Genomic DNA, 19,526 nt, shown 5'->3' with positions numbered 1-19,526 from the left:
CAACATAATCAGTGCTGAGACTTTGAGAAACATGTTGAGCATAGTCCACACATAAAAAAGTGCACGTGCCTGGCAAGCAGTGTTGTCCAAGGTGTTTCCCCAGATGTACAGATCCCGTAGGGTGTTGTTACGTTTCATAGCTCGTTCCAGAAAAGCCAGTCCCTCTCCTGTCACTTCATTGCTTTGCAATGCCAACCTAAACAGAGAAGTCACTCCCGTTGGATTCCAGACTAGGACTCATGATGTGGGTTGAAAGATTCAAAAACTGAAATTACTATCAGCTCTACTGTCAGTGGCCTATAAGTAAAGGATGACTCTTCCCTGTAATCCCCTGTACTCCATCATACCTTTAAGAAAGGTCTGGGTTACCCCTGCAGTGCTGCGTTTCCAGCTGAAGATGAAGCACAGGGCTTTTAACCTCCAGTATAATTGGAGGAAAAGTCTCTCCTTTCATCAACCGTAATTTTTTTTTAATCTATATCCATCTTTGTTAGTCACATCTCTTTCATTCTCCTGGTTTTTAACAAAATAATTGCCTTCCTAAGTATATCCTCTCACGTTCTTTCCTACACTCCTAATGGCTAGCCATCACCAACTTGGATACTTAGTGTTGGCTTAATGGTTCGCATGGTGGGTTTGGGGTCCAAGGATCCTGAGTTCAAATCCTGCTTGGCTGTTGAATTAATACCAGGTGGGGTTGACTCAGCATGTCATCTTTCCAAGGTCGGCAAAATGAGTACCAGTTTGCTGGGATGATTGAGCCATTCGAGTATCCTGCGTCAGAGTAGCGATCCAGGATTGTGCCCAATAGCCCAGGAGACTGCTGAAGCAGCACCGACACTCTGCTCAGAGCATGGTCCTGATGGATGGATGGACCTTCTTGTGATATCACCAATTCCTCTTCCTGACCTTTCTTATCTCATATACCATACTTATGCAGTACTTATTGACTCAAACCCCTAATTGCAAATACATCATGGAACATGTACAACACTATGAAATTGAAGACAGACCACAAGCTAAACAGTTAGAAGTGATGGGAATTTGAGCAAAGCAATTGAACAATGGCTGGAAAAGGCAATAAAATGTATATTCAGTGATTCCAATCCATCAAGGACAGGCAGTAAGTATGCTGCCTAATACAAATTGGCTTTGAATTTGTCAGCAGGTGTAATGCACGCACCATTTTCCATGAGTCAAACTGATTTAGCCAGCTAAGCATGGGGAAAGGCTGACCCAGCAGGTTGTCTCTCTACTTGGAAAGATGCAGGATGCTATCGAGACTCAAGATTGCATAGATGTGCACTTGGCTACAGGAGACCTGTGAGCAGGTAATGTTAGGCAATGGACTCCTGCGTTCATCTCCTGGGGAAAAGGAGGGCAGCTTTGTGGCTCTGAGGCAAGGCTGTGCAGTTCATTTGTGGTAACCTGATAAATCACAAAGCACCGCTGCACCATTTTTCCAGCTTTCCTCAGTGACCCTCAAGGGCATCAAACTTGGCATATAAAATGCACCTGAAAGAGCTCAAGCGACTGGAATTGCTGCTTGTGTGGGGAATTTGCATCACCAAGCGGGCAGCTGGGTGTTACCTGATGAGGCTAAACCAGCCGGCCATGCATTAAAACAAGCACAGTTGTTTTCTAGGCCATAAGGTCGATGAGCAGGTTGAACATGTAATTATGTGGTTTCATAATATAAGTTAATACAGGAATGAGAAAGGAAAATTATGGTTTAAAAAAATGAACTCTCGTTTTCACATGATGTTTGAAAAAAAATAAAGGAATATCTTTGGCACACACACACACTCGATCTTTATATAAAGACCACATGGCAAACACTCCACTTCACTTCTGTGATCCACTCTTGGCAGAGGTGCAGTCTTTGGCACTTCTTCGAGTAACAATCTACCATCATATTTCTTGAGACGATCACTTCTCGAAGCTGGACCCCAAAGCAGGGAGGCACCTTGGATTTCTCCGGAGAGCTAGGTCATCCCTTCATTTGATGTTGCCAGAGAGTATGGTTCTCTTCTGTTGGCTGGTGAAACCAGATCTGACCTTTGCTTTCGTTCATGTGCAGCACCAAGCTGCTGGTCAAGGTCCCATAACTAACAGATGGCATACTCATGAAAGCATGCCCACTTTATGAAGCACCAGCAAATCAGTTTCATGAATGAAATCCACACAAGACAGCTCAAAGGTAAGTACACTACCACTGGGCTCTCTTGTTAGCCCAGATTTCATCATGGTGCCCCTGGAAAGTGGTGGAAACCAAGGCCCTTGAGGGTAATTTGAGGCTGTCAATAGGAACTTGAGGTTCAGGCACTGCTCCTGTGTCGCTGCAGACAGAATGGTGGCCTTGCGGTTTTCTCTCACCTCACATGTGGTCTTACTCCACATGTCCTCTCAATCATTCATCCATCATAAGCCCCACCATTCGACGAAATAAGGTTCTCAGGTTTTGTTGGTTGTATGAATGTGGTGGCGTATGTGATGTGTGTGTGTGTGTGTGTGTGTGTGTGTGTGTGTGTGTGTGTGTGTGTGTGTGTGTGTGTGTGTGTGTGTGTGTGTGTGTGTGTGTGTGTGTGTGTGTGGAGTGGGGAGTGTGTCGGGACGAAAGAGCATGGAGTGTGTGCCAACTCGGATGGGAGCGGTAGCAGATTATACTCAGAGTGGGAGTGAGCCCCTCACGTACTAACCCGGAAGGGGATTAAATGGGTGTGGTTCCACAACGGCCTCGCTAGGGCCGGCATGCCGAACCCACAACACGGAGACCCACTCGGTGCCTTTAGCACCATAAGAGTAAGGAGCGACCTGAGGGCATTTCTCGTTCAGTTTTGATGTATGACTGAGGGTAATGGCTGGGACCGGGACGAGAGTCGGGTGCATTTGGTGGCAGCGTTGCGCGGTGCGGCGGATGAGGTACTAACAATGATGCCTGATGGCAGCATGTCTTTGGTAAACCTCATTTCGGCTTTAAAAAGCTGTTTCAGTACAGAGCAGCAGAGTGGGCTTGTTAAAGCCCAGCTCGTGGTATCAAAGAGCAAAGTGAGTGAATCAATAGGTGAAATGGCACTCGATATTTGTTGCGCAGTATGCATCTCACATTCGGGCATGGTAGCAGATGCGCACGAGAGCCTGGCCCTGGATCATTTCATACATGCTCTGCTGAACTCACACATCTGGGTCCCACTGTCAGTATGGTGTCCGGCCACAGTAGGCGAGACAGCCGACACCACAGCCCGCTGGGAGGTGACAAGGATCTTGCCACAGGGGTCCAAGCGTCTTCCCATTGCGGTACAACACGTGGCACCCATGGGGTCTCACCTGTTCAGAGAGATGGTCAGGAGGGACCGAGGGCTTGAGTTGGAAGACATGGTCCAGTCGCAAATTGACAAATGACTGGTGAGAGCGGCGGGACTGTGGTGGGTGGCCCGAATAGTGGGATTGCAAAGGTCATCAGAGAGTACACCAATGAGGAATTTAAGGGGGCAAATTTTGAATTAATGCAGCATGCAACTTACCCAGGGAGGTGCTATAATTGCAACCACATGGGTCACATAGTGAGGGATGGCATGTGGTCCTGCAGAGAAAGAGCTCGACCCACCGGAACGCCAACTCCTTGCAGCGTGGGCAGAAAAATTGTCGGTCCTACCTGCTAGATACAAAACTAAAGTTGGAGTATCTTTTCTAAAAAATTGCTTCGGCTACATACAATATTAGAGCCTACCTGGTCTGTTAAAGTGATTGTCTTGGCAAAAGGTTCAGCTGATTGCCTTATCACTTTCCAGTACTCCAGACCATGACAAAAGCAAAAAAAACTGAGATCGATCAAAACCAGCAAATCTTCTCATTCACCATAATAATAATTATAATCATCTTCAGACGGTGTATTTCCGAGCTGCCTCTCTCGATGACAATAACTCTGGTACCGTCCGACAGAGTTTTGCTTTATGCAGTATCCTCTTTGCTATCGTAATTTTAATAACTTGAAAGGATTTCATGAAAAGTATGCAAAACTGCATTCCTTTGTAAATGATGAGGAAGGGATCAGAGGGGTGGGTGGGAATACGGCTGTCAATCAGACTGATGGGGGCGGGGTCGCTAGACACATTTGCTCCAGGGCCAATCAGACCTATATGGGTGTGGTTAATGGTGGAATATTATTTGGAAGTCGGCGACAGCAACAACCCACACATATTTCTACAAAGTACGTACTATTTAGAATGTCATATCATCAATAAAGTATGTACAGTACCATTACAATGTGAGCATGTCTATAAAGTTTGTACAGTAAACCCTCAAATATTATGGGGGTTATGTTCCTGGAAAATGCCATGATAGTTAAAAACCACGATAGTGGAAACCAAGGGGATATGGGAAAAGAGGATTTTGGTTCCTGGGCTTCGAGAAAAGATAGAGAAAGGTGGTCGGCATCCAGAAATAAACACAACACAACTGAAACAAGAAAAATGGCAATAAGAGATTGCAGACCCTCGCCAGGATTTGTTTTGTGTGTTTGTGTGATGTTTGTGTAGTTTTGTGTGGCGTTTGTGTACTTGTGTGTTACGTCATTAATAAGACATAATTAGAACTGCCACTTTATAACTGCTGGCAGTGATGACCGGGTACCAAGGCATCCCGCTTTGATTGGACACCTGATCCTGACCCATGACGTTTATTATAATTCAATTGAATTTAGAATGGGATTAAAATTAATTAAATTCAAATCAAATGGAAGAACAAATAAGTACAGTGCTGCATTGGAGTAATCAGAAGGAACCTGAACAAGCAAAAAGCAAAGATGAAGTCATCAGGAGGAACCTGGATAGGATTCGTATTTCAGCTGCTACTCCTCTACCCCCCCAAGCTCATCCAGGCACAGCCAAGTGAACCTTTTTTTTTTTTGCAAGAAAATCAAAAAACAAATAGAACCCAGATCAAAAAATTAAATAACTATGGCTGCCATACCATGTGTCCAATCAAATTGAAATTTAAAACTTGTGCCTCCCATCATTACTCGTTCATAATTGTGAAGTTTCACGTTGATTGAATAAGTGGTTCCAGAGAAAAAGTTATTAATTATTTTTCTTCAACCCAATATGGCTGCCAAATCATGTGACCTATCAATTATTCCTTAACAAACTTGGACACCCATGGCTTGGGGAACATTTGTATGAAGTTTTCCCTCGATATGTCCAGCCGTTCTGGAGAAGAAGATTTTTTATAGGTTTTAGGGTAAATCCAATATGGCTGCCAAACCATGTGACTTATGATGTCAAATGTATATACCTTTTGTTCCTTATGGATAGGCGGTCATACGTGTAAAGTTTCGCCTCAATCTGTTCAGCCACCTCAAAGAAGATTTTTGAAGGTTTTTTTTTTAAACAATATGGCTGCTAAACCACGAGACCAATGATGTCATCAAATATTTTTCTTTGAACCATTTTATCCCTGGATGACCCTCAAAAACTTTCATACTGATCAGATGTAGCATTCTCCAAATGCAATTATGATGTCATAATGAAGGCACCAATGATGTCATAAAAATCATGCTTATTACGCATGAGAAGTACTTGCCATGTGCCAAGTTACAATTGTTTTCTTGGTGTGATTTCAAAGAAGAAGAAGAGGTCCAAAGTTTTTCCGTTTTTCCAACATGGCTGCCACATCACATGACCTATGACATCATAATTACCATTCAAACATTCCACATGAGTAGTCGCGGTGAAAATTTCGTCTCAATCCAATAAGCGGTTGCGGAGAAAAACACTAAAGTTCTGTGCCGAGAAACAGACACAGACAAACAAGCAAGAAAAAGACTTTGTGCAGAGCACAATACTTGCAAAATCCACCCATCTCCAAAGGTTGCCATGGATACATCATTTTGTTCATTTCACCAAGATTAAAATTGACAATCTTAATAAAAGCTCAGGTCAATCGGTTGAAAAATGATTATTTTTCAGATTGAAATTGATGATTTTAGAAGTTTGACCTTGAGTTGACCTTTGACCTTTTAAACTCAAAAGTACTTGCTTTCCCAATTCAGTGATGGACTCTGCAAATCCTGTTCAACTTTCAAGTTAATAGGATATAAATTGACGATTTTTCAGTTGAAAATTGATTTTAGAAGTTTGACCTTGAGTTGACATTTGACATTTTGACCTCAAAAATAGTTGGTTTCTCAATTCTGGGACACAAAATGCAAATCTTCTTCAAATTTCAAGTCACTCAGATGAAAAATGACGATTTTAGAAACTTGACCTCAAGATGACCTTTGCCCTCATAATCAATGGGCTTCTTAGTTGAGACTACCTCTACAACTTGGTAGTTTCATGATCATCCGTTTTGAATTGTGACATGAAGGCGATAGACAAATAGACAGAATAACGAAATTGACTGACTGATATACTTGAAAAACCTTCGATTTTGCAAGTAACAAACAGAGACAAATGGACCAAAATGCAATACCCTCTCCTCCGTCGACAGCAATAAACATGTGAAAAAAAAAAAAAATATATATATATATATATATATATATATATATATATATATATATATATATATATATATATATATATATATATATATATATATATATATACACATATATATTTAAAGAAGGAGAAGACGCTTCCAACCAAAAGTAAAAACTCGATCGACTCCGCTAATTTTAGCAAAAAAGCGAGAGTAGACCCAGTCCCAGGGCAACGTTTCACCGGTTTCACAGCCGGCTTCAACAGGCACAATAAACTTGTCCTGAGAAACATATACATATGTAGGTATATATATATATATATATATATATATATATATATATATATATATATATATATATATATATATATATATATATCATGTAAACATTGAAATAAACATGTGAATACAATAAATACAGGATAAAATAAACAAAAACACAAGGCTTTTACCTTTTTAATTTATTCCAAAACAGCGAGGTGGGTGAGGGTAAAATTATTACGTACCTGTACTGGACTCTGCTCTAAATAGAAAAAAACAAGACTTAGCTTGGGATAATGATGATGCTGTTAGAGTAGGAGGGGGGGAGGGAGAGAGGGGAAGGGGAGGGGAGAGAGAGAGAGGGGAAAGGGAAGTGGGGAACAGGATTTAACGATTCCATGAGCAGCACCAGTACTAATATTGTGACGTTCACGGGACTTGAACAGTCCCGCCAACATAGAATGAGCCAAAACGATGGAGGCGATTTATTTGTTAATAACCCAAACATGGCGGTTCTAATCGTTCTACCGCAAACGGGACGAGGAAGGTGCACGAGTCACTTTTCACTGAGTTGATGATGTTTATTCTTTTTTTATTATTACCAGAAATAACAAGACTCGGCAAGAAGAGGGATCCGGGGCGATTCGACGGGATGGTGTGGGATCGGGCGTGGGGAAAAACACAAACAATTCCAATGAATATACAGTTCTCAATCCCTCTAAGGTGCCAAGTTCACACACACACACACACACACACACACACACACACACACACACACACACACACACACACACACACACACACACACACACACACACACACACACACACACACACACACACACACACACACACACAACGTAGCTATTTCTGGTGGTCAGGCTGGACCGTGGTGTGGATGCAACCGTCCCTGGATCGGCGTCGGACGAGCTGGCCTTGCTCTCGTCAGGGGGGCAGGAGAAACCGCGGTGCTGTCGACCTCCTGGTCCTGGCCCAAGTCTGCCCACAGCCGCCAGGGAACCAGCTCCGGCGCCAAGCCGCGAGCAGGAGAGGGAGGCAGGTCCGCCCGCCGCCCGACCCCGCACTCCGAGTCAGCAGAACCCCAGAGCCAACCAAAGCGAGGCACGAGGCTCGGCAAGGCTCCCAGACACGATCAAGAACACGATCGATTCAGCACAACAACCCAGTACATAACTAGAACGGGCACTCAGTAGAGCGCATACCTTCGCCAACGTTACATTTTGCCCCCCCCCCCCAGAAACCGTTGATTGTGAGGGTATTTAATCCCATTCCACATCTGCCATCTCATATGTGTTATGATGGCTTAAAAACATCAAATTTCCTGCTGTTTGACACTGATTCACGTGCATTGTACAATTTCTGTATGAACTCCCTGACCTTTTTGGGTGTCGGTGTCAAGTCAATCTGATGACAACTGGTCACATTATAAGAAATCAAATATTACACATCACAGGATAGGGAATTGAATTCTAAACATTTTGAATCTACTTACATGCAAATTGTATAAGAATTGACCGCGTTATGATAATAAAAGTCGTTGACCCCTGACCTTTGACCCAAACCGCTAACAAAGGTAATGATGTCATTGTGTCATATCGTATATCACAAGATTGGTCATTGAATTCACAACATTTTGGCATTGGTTGCATGCAAATTGGATAAAAATCGACCGCACTATGGCAAAATGACGAGTTTGACCTTTTCATGACCTCGACCTTGACCTTTGTACTCTAAATTTTGTAATTGGTATTAGAGTGTGGGGAACAGAACCGTCAACATTTTGGTGTTGGTTTCATGCAAATCGGATATGAATTGACCGTGTTATGACTAAAACCGCACATTTTGCAATGTCGTGACCCCCTCCTGACCTTTGACTCCCAACCGCTAATAAGGGTTATTACGTCATTGTGTCATGTCACATATCACAAGATGGGGCATTGAATTCTGAACATTTTGGCATTAGTTGCATGCAAATTGGATACAAATTGAGCACGCTATGGTAAAAAGACGATTTTGACCTTTTCATGACCTTGACCTTTGACCTGATCGCTCCCAAAATCTAATCAAATGGTCCTCAGATAATAACCAATCATCCCACCAAATTTGCTGCGATTCAGTTCAATACTTTTGGAGTTATGCGAATGACAAACAAACAAACACACATATTCACAAATAAATAAATAAATAAATAAATAAATAAATAAATAAATAAATAAATAAATACACAGCGATCAAAACATAACCTTCGCAACAAAGTTTGCGAAGGTAATGAGCCATGTGGTTTTGCAGATGGGAATACAAAACAGGCCAACCCAACCACAAATTCATGGCTCCTATCTGGCGGGTGACAATGCTGCAATTTGCTGGCAGGAGCAGCTAAGGCTGAAGTTGAAACAAGTTCTTAAAATTCTTCTCTTTTTGAAAAAGAAAACAAACACTCCATAACTTGTAAGACATGTAGAGGTTTTTGTGATTTAAAGTCAAAGAAAGAAAAGTATTTCCCTGACCAATTAGCTATCAAAAATTTTTTGCAAACAAAAGTTTATTTTGCAGTGTTTACTTGCAAGCCGTACGTGAGCAAGTGTCTGTTGTTGGTAAGTCCTGCTGCCAAGGCCCACACCCCAGGATCTTTCACCTGATTCCTACTGAGTTTGAGGAACCTGAGGGGGGTATCCAGTGCCAAGACCTTGCCCAGTGCAAATGCTCCATCTTGCGCGATCTGATTACTGTAGATGCAGAGGGTAAAGGAAGGAAGATAACGTTCTACCAGTTACAACACAAGTATATTCTAAAGCAAATTGTATGATGGTGGTCTTGCGGTGAGAACACCGAATTGATAACTCATAGGTTGTGGGTTCAAATCTGGCAGTATATTCGTAGCTTCTGAAATTGTGCTAGTCTTGGAATTGCCAAGTCTCTCTGAAATGTCGATTTCAAAAAAAGAAAAAAACTCAGCTGGGTCATTAATGACCTGGGAGGCATAATTTCCCTGACTCGACTGGTATACTATATCGTGGTGGATTTTTAATGTCTTCAGGATAATTTGGGTTAGGCACTAATTTGTGAACTGGCAGGGTGGCCGAGAGGTCTAGCCTGGGTTTGAATCTCGACCCAACTATAAAGTGTTATCCCGGTGTTTAACAGGCAGGGTGATCCATCAATGTGTGAGCTGTCCCCGTGATGGACGTGAAACAGGATTTCCCATCTGCCGGCATAAGTTGGTGGACATTAAAGATCCCATGGTGTCCCTCGCAAAGAGTAGGCGAGCTGTCACTGGCATAATGGCCAAATTCCAAATTCCTGCCCTGACTTCCTGTGTTGGAACTGTGACCCACCAGAATTGTAACTGCGGTCAAGAAACCGCTTCGGCAGCACCAACGCTCCGTATAGACGACAGAGCATGGTACACGACCTGATCTGACTAAATTGCTAACCTCAGAAGAAGGAGTGCTGAAAGAAAGTGCTCCCTCCAACTGAAAAGATAAAAGTTCTCAATGCAACTAGTATTAAGATGTTACATTTCATTTCTACCTCTCACAAAGTGCACAATCTCAAACAGAATTTCAAAGAGTGCACAATCTAAAAGGGAAACTAAAGTTTCAAAAAATGAGAATTTCAAAAAAAATCTTGACCATTATTGAAAATTTTCAAATGTACCTTAATGCCCTGCATTAAAAATTGCAATATAATGCAGCAAATGCCTCTTCAATCATTTCTATGGATGCAACCATGTGTATTCAGTCCCTGAATGACTGTATAATGTGTACTTATGCGTACATGCACCTCTGAACCATTCTTGATACCATTCATGAATTTCTTCCACAATATTCAAACAATAATTGATTTTATTCATTGAAGAAATATACTCTCCCTGCCATCCATCACCAGCAGAGGTCCAGGTCCCGAATGGTGCGATTACAGGCCAAGGCCTCACAGAGTCGAGATGTGTCATCATGCCTCAGGCCCACGTGAGCGAGGCTCAGCTTGTGAAGGTGGAGAGTAGAGGAGCTGAGGAGCCGATAAACGTGTTCCCCTGCGTTCCTCACCTGACATGGATAAAGAAATCAAAAAGCAGACAACGGAAGTAGATAGACTACACTGAAATAAATTACTTATATTCATCTGGGTCAAAAGTGATTACATGATGGTTTTATCGATGGATCATGTCCGTCAATCCTGGAAAATCTCACAAACTCACACTGTCATTCCAAAAGGATTTCCAAACGAACCCAGGATCAACTATCTCGTTCCATTGTCAGCCACTGGAAGAGATTCAGTCACTTGAACTTCTGGGCTTCATCATCTGCTCTGACCTCACTTGGACCACGGATATAGTAAAGCTGGCCGCAGAACAGGCGTCCTCCGTCAATCCAAGTCTTTCCTTGAGAAATAAGAACTACTCATAGCCTGCAACACCTTTGTAGCTCAATAGAGTACTTCTCGTCCCTCTGGGCTGGGGTCACAGCATCACATCTGACTCTCCTGGATTCTGTGGAATCTAAAACTTTCAACATTGTAATTTCCTGCATCGACCCAAAGATCAGGTCTGCTGTTCTCGCAGACAGTTGGTGATCTCTCTGCTCTGTTCTCTCGGCCTTCTTATGCCTCGCCCGTTCCCCCACCTCCAAACCTCCAGGATGTGCATGATCTTTCAGTAACTCCCTTCTAGTTAGACTTCTAAAATCCAGGCTGATGCACCTCAACCATTTTGTTTGTTCATTTCTCCTACATGTGGAACCCCCTCTCCACAACTTTTTTTTTTTTAAGCAGATGGGATACTGCCATCTCATGTCATTCCCATCTTTACCCACAATCTTTTCTACCACCATTAACCTTTCCTAACTTAACATTTAGTTCCTGACGCAAGAGAGTACAATATTCAACCTCAAGATAACGTACCCCACCTCATGTCTTCTTTACATTGATCTCAAGCTATAGATCATCGTAAAAGAAAACATGCAGGTTGCACTGTTTCCTTCCCTCCTCTATCTCTCTCCTCTTTTCCTGTTCCTTCAATCCCTTAATTATTGCATCCAAGAGTTGCACCGCTGCCCTACTGCCAGTTCACACTCTCCATCACCACCACCTTGATCTTGCAGAGAAGAACAATAAACAACAACAACAAAAAAACAACTAAATGATTATAATCATATAATGATTATAATCATATAATATAATATAATGAGAAAAAAAATCTCATTATTGGATGAAGATGAAATTGATGCTTAGATAATTATCTAAGCATCAATTTCATCTTCATCCAATAATGAGATTTTTTTTTAAAATGAAATAAGCTGAACTCTCTCAACAGCTCTTATAAGCTATTCCGATACCATTTTTTTCCTTTCTACCACAGTGTATACCATTCTCTACTCACCTCGTGACAGAAAAGCAATGGCCGGTCGAGGCAGAGAGTGATGAGGTTCGGGTGGCACGCTGCTGCTGTCGTCACGGCAACTAGTCCCCGAAGGCCCTGGCAACACATCAGCGAAGGATGAGATGGTACATATGGAAAGAGGAAAGCTTATTTGTTAGGAGTCAGTCACAGAGACAGTGGTGCAGAACGTATTCAAACTGTTCAGGAAGAGAAAGATATGCATTTGGGTGAGACGTGCAATGATCTCGTTCCTGATCCCACCAGATCACAGTGGCCTAAGTCAAGATCACACAGGGCATGGTTTCTCAGCAGCATGGATGAGATGGCAACCCCTCCTTCATTACTTAATGGATTACCAGAGAGTATTAACTTCTGGAGTGATACATTGTCCTGCATAAGAGTGGTGTGGAAGGGTAACAGTGTGGACAAGTGGAGAGACAAAAAAGCAGATGTAGTACAATAAGAACAATAATAATAATAATACAATCGATATGCATGAAAAATGTTTCTGTACATCTATCTATATATTGCTAAAACTCTCATTTTGTAATTTGTATATATATGTATGTATGTATGTATGTATGTATGTATGTATGTATGTATGTATGTTCCCGAAATACAGCCAAAACGGTACACGATAGCGCAAACATTATAGGGCCACATTACTCACCATTCACCTGCGGTGTGCAGTGTCAAGTTTCGTTAAAATCGGGCAAAGAAAAAAATTATTTAAAGAAATCAATTCCTGATTCAGTCAAATTCTCTTTGGGGAGAATTTGATCAATGCAAACAACCTCAGTGGTATAGTTCGCTGGAGCTATCCTTTTTTTATTTTTTGGAAATGATTTTTTTTTAATCAACCGCTGTCACAACGGGAACTCAATGGGTTCACGGGTCGTGTGGTTTACAATAATCACAGAAAATCGGATTTGGCAATTTTGTCAGAAAATTGCTGATAAGTGCAGGCCTCTTTACAATTACAGATCAAAACCATTGCAAGTCAAAGGCACCATATTTGTGACACTAATACCTGAAGGAATTGTGGAAAAGGAGTGTGAGGGCAATATATGTCATATCCTCAAAACTCTTCAAAAATACAAGGCCAGCATCAATAATTATTTACAAAATGAACATTTGTTTGATTAAGGTATAAATATTAGTGCTGAAAATAATCTGTTCAACACACGACTTTCGAAATGATGTAATCCACCCCAGAATGCATGGCACACATGTGTAGAAACCCCTGGCAAAGTCCATCACGGCAGCCGAATGTATATCGTGTGTGCCAGATAAGGATTGCAACATGAAACGGTTCACAAAGCTTCTAAAATAAGTCAAAAATAATTGGAAAAGTACATGAGGGAAAGGGGTCTGCCTATGCAAAGCTAAAGATTTGGAGAACTTTCTCATCAAATCTCCCAAAAAGTAGATATCTTGCATCCTGTACTGCAAAAGCTACTAACGATGTGGGTCCGTGCAAGGCCTTTGGACGGCCGTGTCCTATCCCACCTCGCCGATCATCCATGTCAGTGAGTTGACTTTGAACCTTGAGGGATTACGTCATGTGTGTACATGGCAGGCTTGGTGGTTTATTTAATGCGTGTGTACAATTGTAAAGACAATGCCATCATTACCAATACTCAGGCAGACCCCCCAGAGGGAGACTGTATATGATTGGGGTGATTCTTAACTTCTGATTGGTCATATCTGGGGCTTGTCAATGTACATGGTAAGTTTAAAACGATGATATTTACTATTAAATCATGTTTAGGAGGAGGGGGTGGGAAGTGTATGAGCTGTGTGTGCAGTTATAAATATATATATATATCTTTTGTTTAGTTCACACACGAGAAAGTATATTATATTTTTGCATCTGTTAGGAAAAGGAGAAGCGTCCGTCCATCCGTCCGTCCATGTGTGTGCATATGTGTTACATCCACTACCTCTGCTAACTTGTACTAACAGGAAATACTACGAACCAGACTCCTCTCATCCATGACTATTTCTCGTGCCTCGATATATTCGTGAGTCCGATTTGCATGCAGGAACAGAACAAGAATGTTGAACCATCTTGAAATTGCTGAAAAAATGACGTTTAGAAGACGATTTCAATTACTGATTTTCTGCTAGTAACGGAAAGTTAAACGGGTCCGGCGAGTCGAACTGAGTCACTGAAAACAGACACGGACACAGCACACGCGCAAAAGGCCTCGTTTAGCATTCACACGTCATTTCAAAAGCCGAGTATTACTGCCCGGGTTTTGGCGGGAAAGGTAATTTTGTATTTATTTCATATGCAAACACGGTGGCAACGTATTTTGATCCCACTCCCTCCCCCAATGCACTACACATCGAGTTCCAGCCCCCCTTTCACCTGCGTACGTAACTAATATGATCCCAAACTCTATATGCAGCTTTGCGTTCATTTTTCAGCAACGATGCTTGTTATATTGTCCTACTGCGTTTAAAATACTTGCATGAAGTGTTCATAGAGCAGTGTATTCAGCCCGAGAGTAGTATTTTTGGTGCGTACTCAAACCACAGGCGTTGGGTGCCCCCCACACTATCATTCGTGCGGCCCATCCTGCCTTTTGTCTTGCAACCTTCACCATGCTCTAGACAAGAAGACTGCAAGATAAATGTCTTATCCCAGTATTTATAATAGCCCCTGCCTTGGACAAGAATCCCCAGTGAAGGTCCACCATAAACCATTTGGCTACATCTTGCCCCCTAGAATTTGTGGACTTGCGGTTCATCTTTCATGAGTAACTCGCTTGTCGCAGGATTGATTCAGCGAGAACAGATTGTGGCTACATCTCCATAAGGGCTTCATGATACATCAACACCAGGAATTGAGTTCATTTATTAATAATAGCATCAAATCCATTTCTGTGTCGTCACCATAATAATTGTGATGGGAATAATGGGGAACACATTGATTACAGGTATGATCGCTGTACAAGCATGGACCGACGTACGTGCATAGCCTGAGCAATGGCCTGAGCTCCCTTTGCACCGATGTTGTTGTAGGAAAGGTTGAGGGTGGTGAGTGTGTACGGATCCTACATGCAAGCACAGTGGAGGCAAACAGTGAGGCCAGAATAGCTCCCATCACAGCCTCGTGAAACAGGTGATGATGTTGTAAGCAATTATAATAATGCTGTTCAGCAGTGCAGCTCCAGGTGAGAGAGAGGGAATACTTACCTTCAGTAGCTTTGCCAAGACAATCGTCCCATTGTCTGATATATTGTTGTAACGCAGGTCCAGAACTGGGGAGACAGTCGAAGCAAAAATCTCACAATGATCACAACTGATTCTTTGTTAATAAAAACAATGAAATTTCGACTCTCGATAATGTGAAATAGGGATGGTGTGCTCAGTGATGCAGCACCCTACTGCAGTGGTGCAACTTCATACGTAACGTGTTATCAGATTTGAATCCATGCCGATTGGTGCTCATGATGAATCATTGCCTTGGCCACGATATCATCCCACCACTTACCAGCAACTTACAATATCAAACCAAAAATAATTAAATAATCAAAGATATAAGATTAATCCACAACCATTTGTTGGAGTCCCATGGGATGGAGATCCACCTTTGGCAACAAGCATAGCTGTTATCAACATCACAAATTCTTTTTAACAAAACACTGTACATCTTGGGCATACGGGGCACACTCAAAGTTATCAGAGCAAGAGTCTCACACTACCATGACTACTACTTCTTTAACGGCCCCATTTATGTGCACATTCTTCGAGGATCAATCAGGAACCGTTTTTGGCCTGTCTTTCACGAACCTGCTGGCCAGGTCTGACATTCAACTGAAGGTGGCACAAATTTAGGATGTTTATTGAGGGTGCCGGCAATAACTCGCCTCCTCTTGGCGAAAGACATCGTGGGATCTCTAACGTTCACCATCGACCAGTGCTGGCACATGGATCACTTGGCTTCGTGACTTTCTGATCGACACATTGATATTGATGACACCAGGGTGAGAGTTTATATCTGGGTTGACATTTGATTAACCCAGGCTCGACAGTTCAAAGGTGAATGTGCACACCGATAAGCTATCCTGCCAGCTCTCCAAAATGTAACACTGAGATGCCTTTATAAAGCACATGTTACTTTGCATTGTGGGGAAAAAATATGCACATGCAGGCTGGGAGTGTTCATTTCAAGTCCAGGTGTGATCCCGATACTTTCGGTAATATAGTGCACTTTATATCTAAATATTCATTTCTTTTCTTTCACTATTTCCTAGATTATGTCTGAGTGTTTATTTATTCATAAGCACTCCACATAAATTTAGTGATAAGTATTTTTGTGTGGAGAAAAGCAAAAGCATAAATAATTTTATGGCTAATATAATATTAACTAGCGTAAAGCCCGTAAAAACATGTGGCCAAGAGCACACCCCCCCCACCCCCTCCATCACCAACATCACCACCATCACCGCACAGTTGTTAAAGAATATAACTCGCAAGCTTATGGATTTACTTTTGTTTCATAAAGAAAAGTATGATTATTTTAGAAATACATTTATTATCAAAGTGATAACGGAATTTCAAGTGACGCAATAAAATTATTCACCTGTCTACAAATTTTTACTGCAACAACAACAAAAAAAAGACCAACGTCTCACCTTGAGCGCGAGAGTTGTGAAAACAACCATAATGGTCATGCAACCAACCCAAATTCAGATGTGGGCAGTAAAAGTTTTGGATGGAATAAATTCATCTTTCCTGAGTGGAAACAAAATGGCGAATGGCGCCAACTCTGATATGGAATGTGTTCCCTTTCAGTGACAAACGTGAGGTCACTTCCTGCGTGACAGAGAAATAAATACACAGAGCTTTGATATACCGTGTAACCCTGACATTCGCAGATTTGACATTCACGGACCCCGCGTGTTCGCAGTTGGTAAAATATGACCTGCTTCTACATTCGTGGCCGCTGTGATTCGGCTATTTGCGGTTTGTGGGTGCAAAAAACATCTCCCACCAGCCATGCACAAAAAACAGTTCGAAAACCATCTCCCAGCAGCTGCGTATAAACCACCTCCAGCCACACATAAACAATCACCCACCAGCCGCGCACAAAAAACAGCCCTAAAACCATCTCCCACCAACCGTGCATAAAGCACCTCTACTCCACGGACCACAAGGCAGCTGAAACTTTCCCTGCTCAACTCGTGCAGCTCATCGAGGAGAAGGGGTATGTATCAGAGCAGGTCTTTAATGCAGACAAGATCAGTCTGTTCAGGAAGAAAATGCCCACAAGAACTGTCATCTTGAAACGAGAGAGGAGAGACAGCAGTGGAGTTAAAGGCTGCAAAGGACCGGGTACCTCTTCTCCTCTGCGCCAATAACAAAGGGGACTACATGACAAAACCAATGATGTTCTGTTCCCTAAACCCACATGCTCTGAAGGGCAAAAACAAGCATACTCTGCCCGTATTTTGGAGGGCCAACAGAAAGGCGTGGGCAACAGCTGCTATCTTTTATGGAATGGTTTCACAACTGTTTCTTCCCTCAGGTGGAGAGGTACCTGGCAGAAAAGAAAATCTCCTTCAAGGTCCTCCTGGTGGACAACACTCCTGGTCACCCCGAGGTTTGAAGGTGGCCCATCCCAATGGTGAGGTCATTCATCTTCCTTCCACCCAACACCACCTCCATTATCCAACCACTCGACTAAGGGGTAATTTCGACGTTCAAAATGTATTACACTCACCACACCTTCCTTTGCATCTGGGATGCTATGGAGTCTGACCTCGAACTTACCATCTGGAAATGTTGGAAGGACTTTAACACAGCACAATGCATCAGTGCCATCAAAAATTCGCTGGATGAAGTAAAAGCCTCCATCATCAACGCTTGCTGGCAAAATCTATGGCCACAGGCAGTGAACAACTTCAGAGGTTTTCCCGACACCACAGGAGAGAGGTGGAACATTGCCAGGTTGGCACGGGTGATGGGAAAGGAAGGCTTCGATGACATGTAGCCCATGGAATTGGAGGAGCTCATCGCCTCACATAGGGAGGAGCTGACTGAGAAGGAGTCGGAGGGCATCATCAAGGTTTCCAAGGAGGAGACCAGTGAAGAGGAAGAAGAGGTGGTGAGGCCTAACCTGACTTTCAACTTCCTGGCTAAGGTGCTACAGAGTATGGAGTCGTCACTGACAGGTTGCAAGATGCCAACCCAGTGATGGAGTGATACCTCTGGTTCAAGAGGGGGGTGGATGAAGTTTTGCTGCCATACAGAGAGCTGTAAAGAAACCTGCAGCACTCAACAAAACATCTCTCGAGCACCCATTTTTGGCCTTGGCCCCTCCACCTCAACACCTTCAGCACCCTCACCTGCACCCCCTTCTGTGCATGACTCAGCATGAGAAGTTCACTGAGCTCACTGGATTCTAACTAATTATCATCATTATCACATCACATCAAAAGTTATATCGTATCTTAAATAAAATTTGGAAAAAGTACCTGCTGCTGTTGTTTTTATTTATTTATAAGCATTTTTAATGAAACTGTAATCATATGCAATCGTGTTCATAAAATTTTAAAAATTTCCCTTCTGAATCTTGAACTGCTTGGAACCTATCCCCCCTTTTCCCATTGAAATAATGTCCCGACATTCGCGGAATTTTCCAGAAACATATCCCCCGTAAATGTTGTGCTCTTACTGTTAAAAGATTAGGCTTCATCAGTTGTAGTAGTAGCTGGGTAATAAGTGGTATTAAACCTTTGTGCCAATTATTTGAATAAACCCTTCATGTTCGGATTGATAAAACTTACATGAGACAGTAAATTCCTCAAATGAAGCAAAGAAATAAAAACTTCTGGATTTCCTATCGACTTTGAAATGTTGGCATAAACCAAAATGCAAATGTACACGACCCTCATCATGACGTCACACACACACGATATCATAATGGCAAACACATATTAATGTGCGTACATACTCATACAAAATGAACAAGAATATTTCATTTGGTCCCATAAAATCGAATTAAGGGTTTGTTTTCCTTCCTGTTGTCAACGCAATGTTAGCTCTGCATGGTGTTTGAAAAGTGATATAATAATGGCATTGAGGGAAGGGCAAGGAAAGAATAGAAGGGGTCCACAGGGTGTTGCACAAAGTGTTGTGTTCATAGCACGTGCTACTTAAATATTTAACATTAACCAGAAAAACTGTCTGACAGGATGGTGTACAGACAGGTAGAGCAAACTCACCTTTGAGCTGTCTACTCTGGGTTCCATTGCTGTTCCGACTATAAACCATCAGGTTGGATATTTGCAGACTGGGCGTTGCATTATTGAGATGTTAAGCTGGGTGTCCCATGTGCTAGCATTACTTGGTGAATGTTAAAGATTGCACGGTGTGTT

General features: G+C 42.4%; 1 protein-coding gene across 1 annotated transcript in view; it reads right to left on the bottom strand.

Moving 5' to 3' along the window:
• Window positions 1–19,526, bottom strand: part of LRRC34 (leucine rich repeat containing 34) — a 71,038-nt gene that overhangs the window by 21,560 nt on the left and 29,952 nt on the right. Inside the window, exons 4-10 of the mRNA XM_085899182.1 lie at window positions 15,340–15,404; window positions 15,114–15,197; window positions 12,397–12,525; window positions 12,136–12,231; window positions 10,644–10,804; window positions 9,332–9,484; window positions 70–196 (exon numbers count right to left, since the gene is read on the bottom strand). Coding sequence (XP_085755308.1) covers window positions 70–196; window positions 9,332–9,484; window positions 10,644–10,804; window positions 12,136–12,231; window positions 12,397–12,525; window positions 15,114–15,197; window positions 15,340–15,404 — 815 coding nt within the window. The remainder of the gene's footprint in view (window positions 1–69; window positions 197–9,331; window positions 9,485–10,643; window positions 10,805–12,135; window positions 12,232–12,396; window positions 12,526–15,113; window positions 15,198–15,339; window positions 15,405–19,526) is intronic.

This window comes from Eptatretus burgeri, chromosome 10 (assembly GCF_056783735.1).
Source record: "Eptatretus burgeri isolate ZD-2024b chromosome 10, Ebu_testis_v1, whole genome shotgun sequence".
NCBI classification, from domain to species: Eukaryota; Metazoa; Chordata; class Myxini; order Myxiniformes; family Myxinidae; genus Eptatretus; species Eptatretus burgeri.
This window is presented reverse-complemented; position numbering and strand designations above follow the sequence as displayed.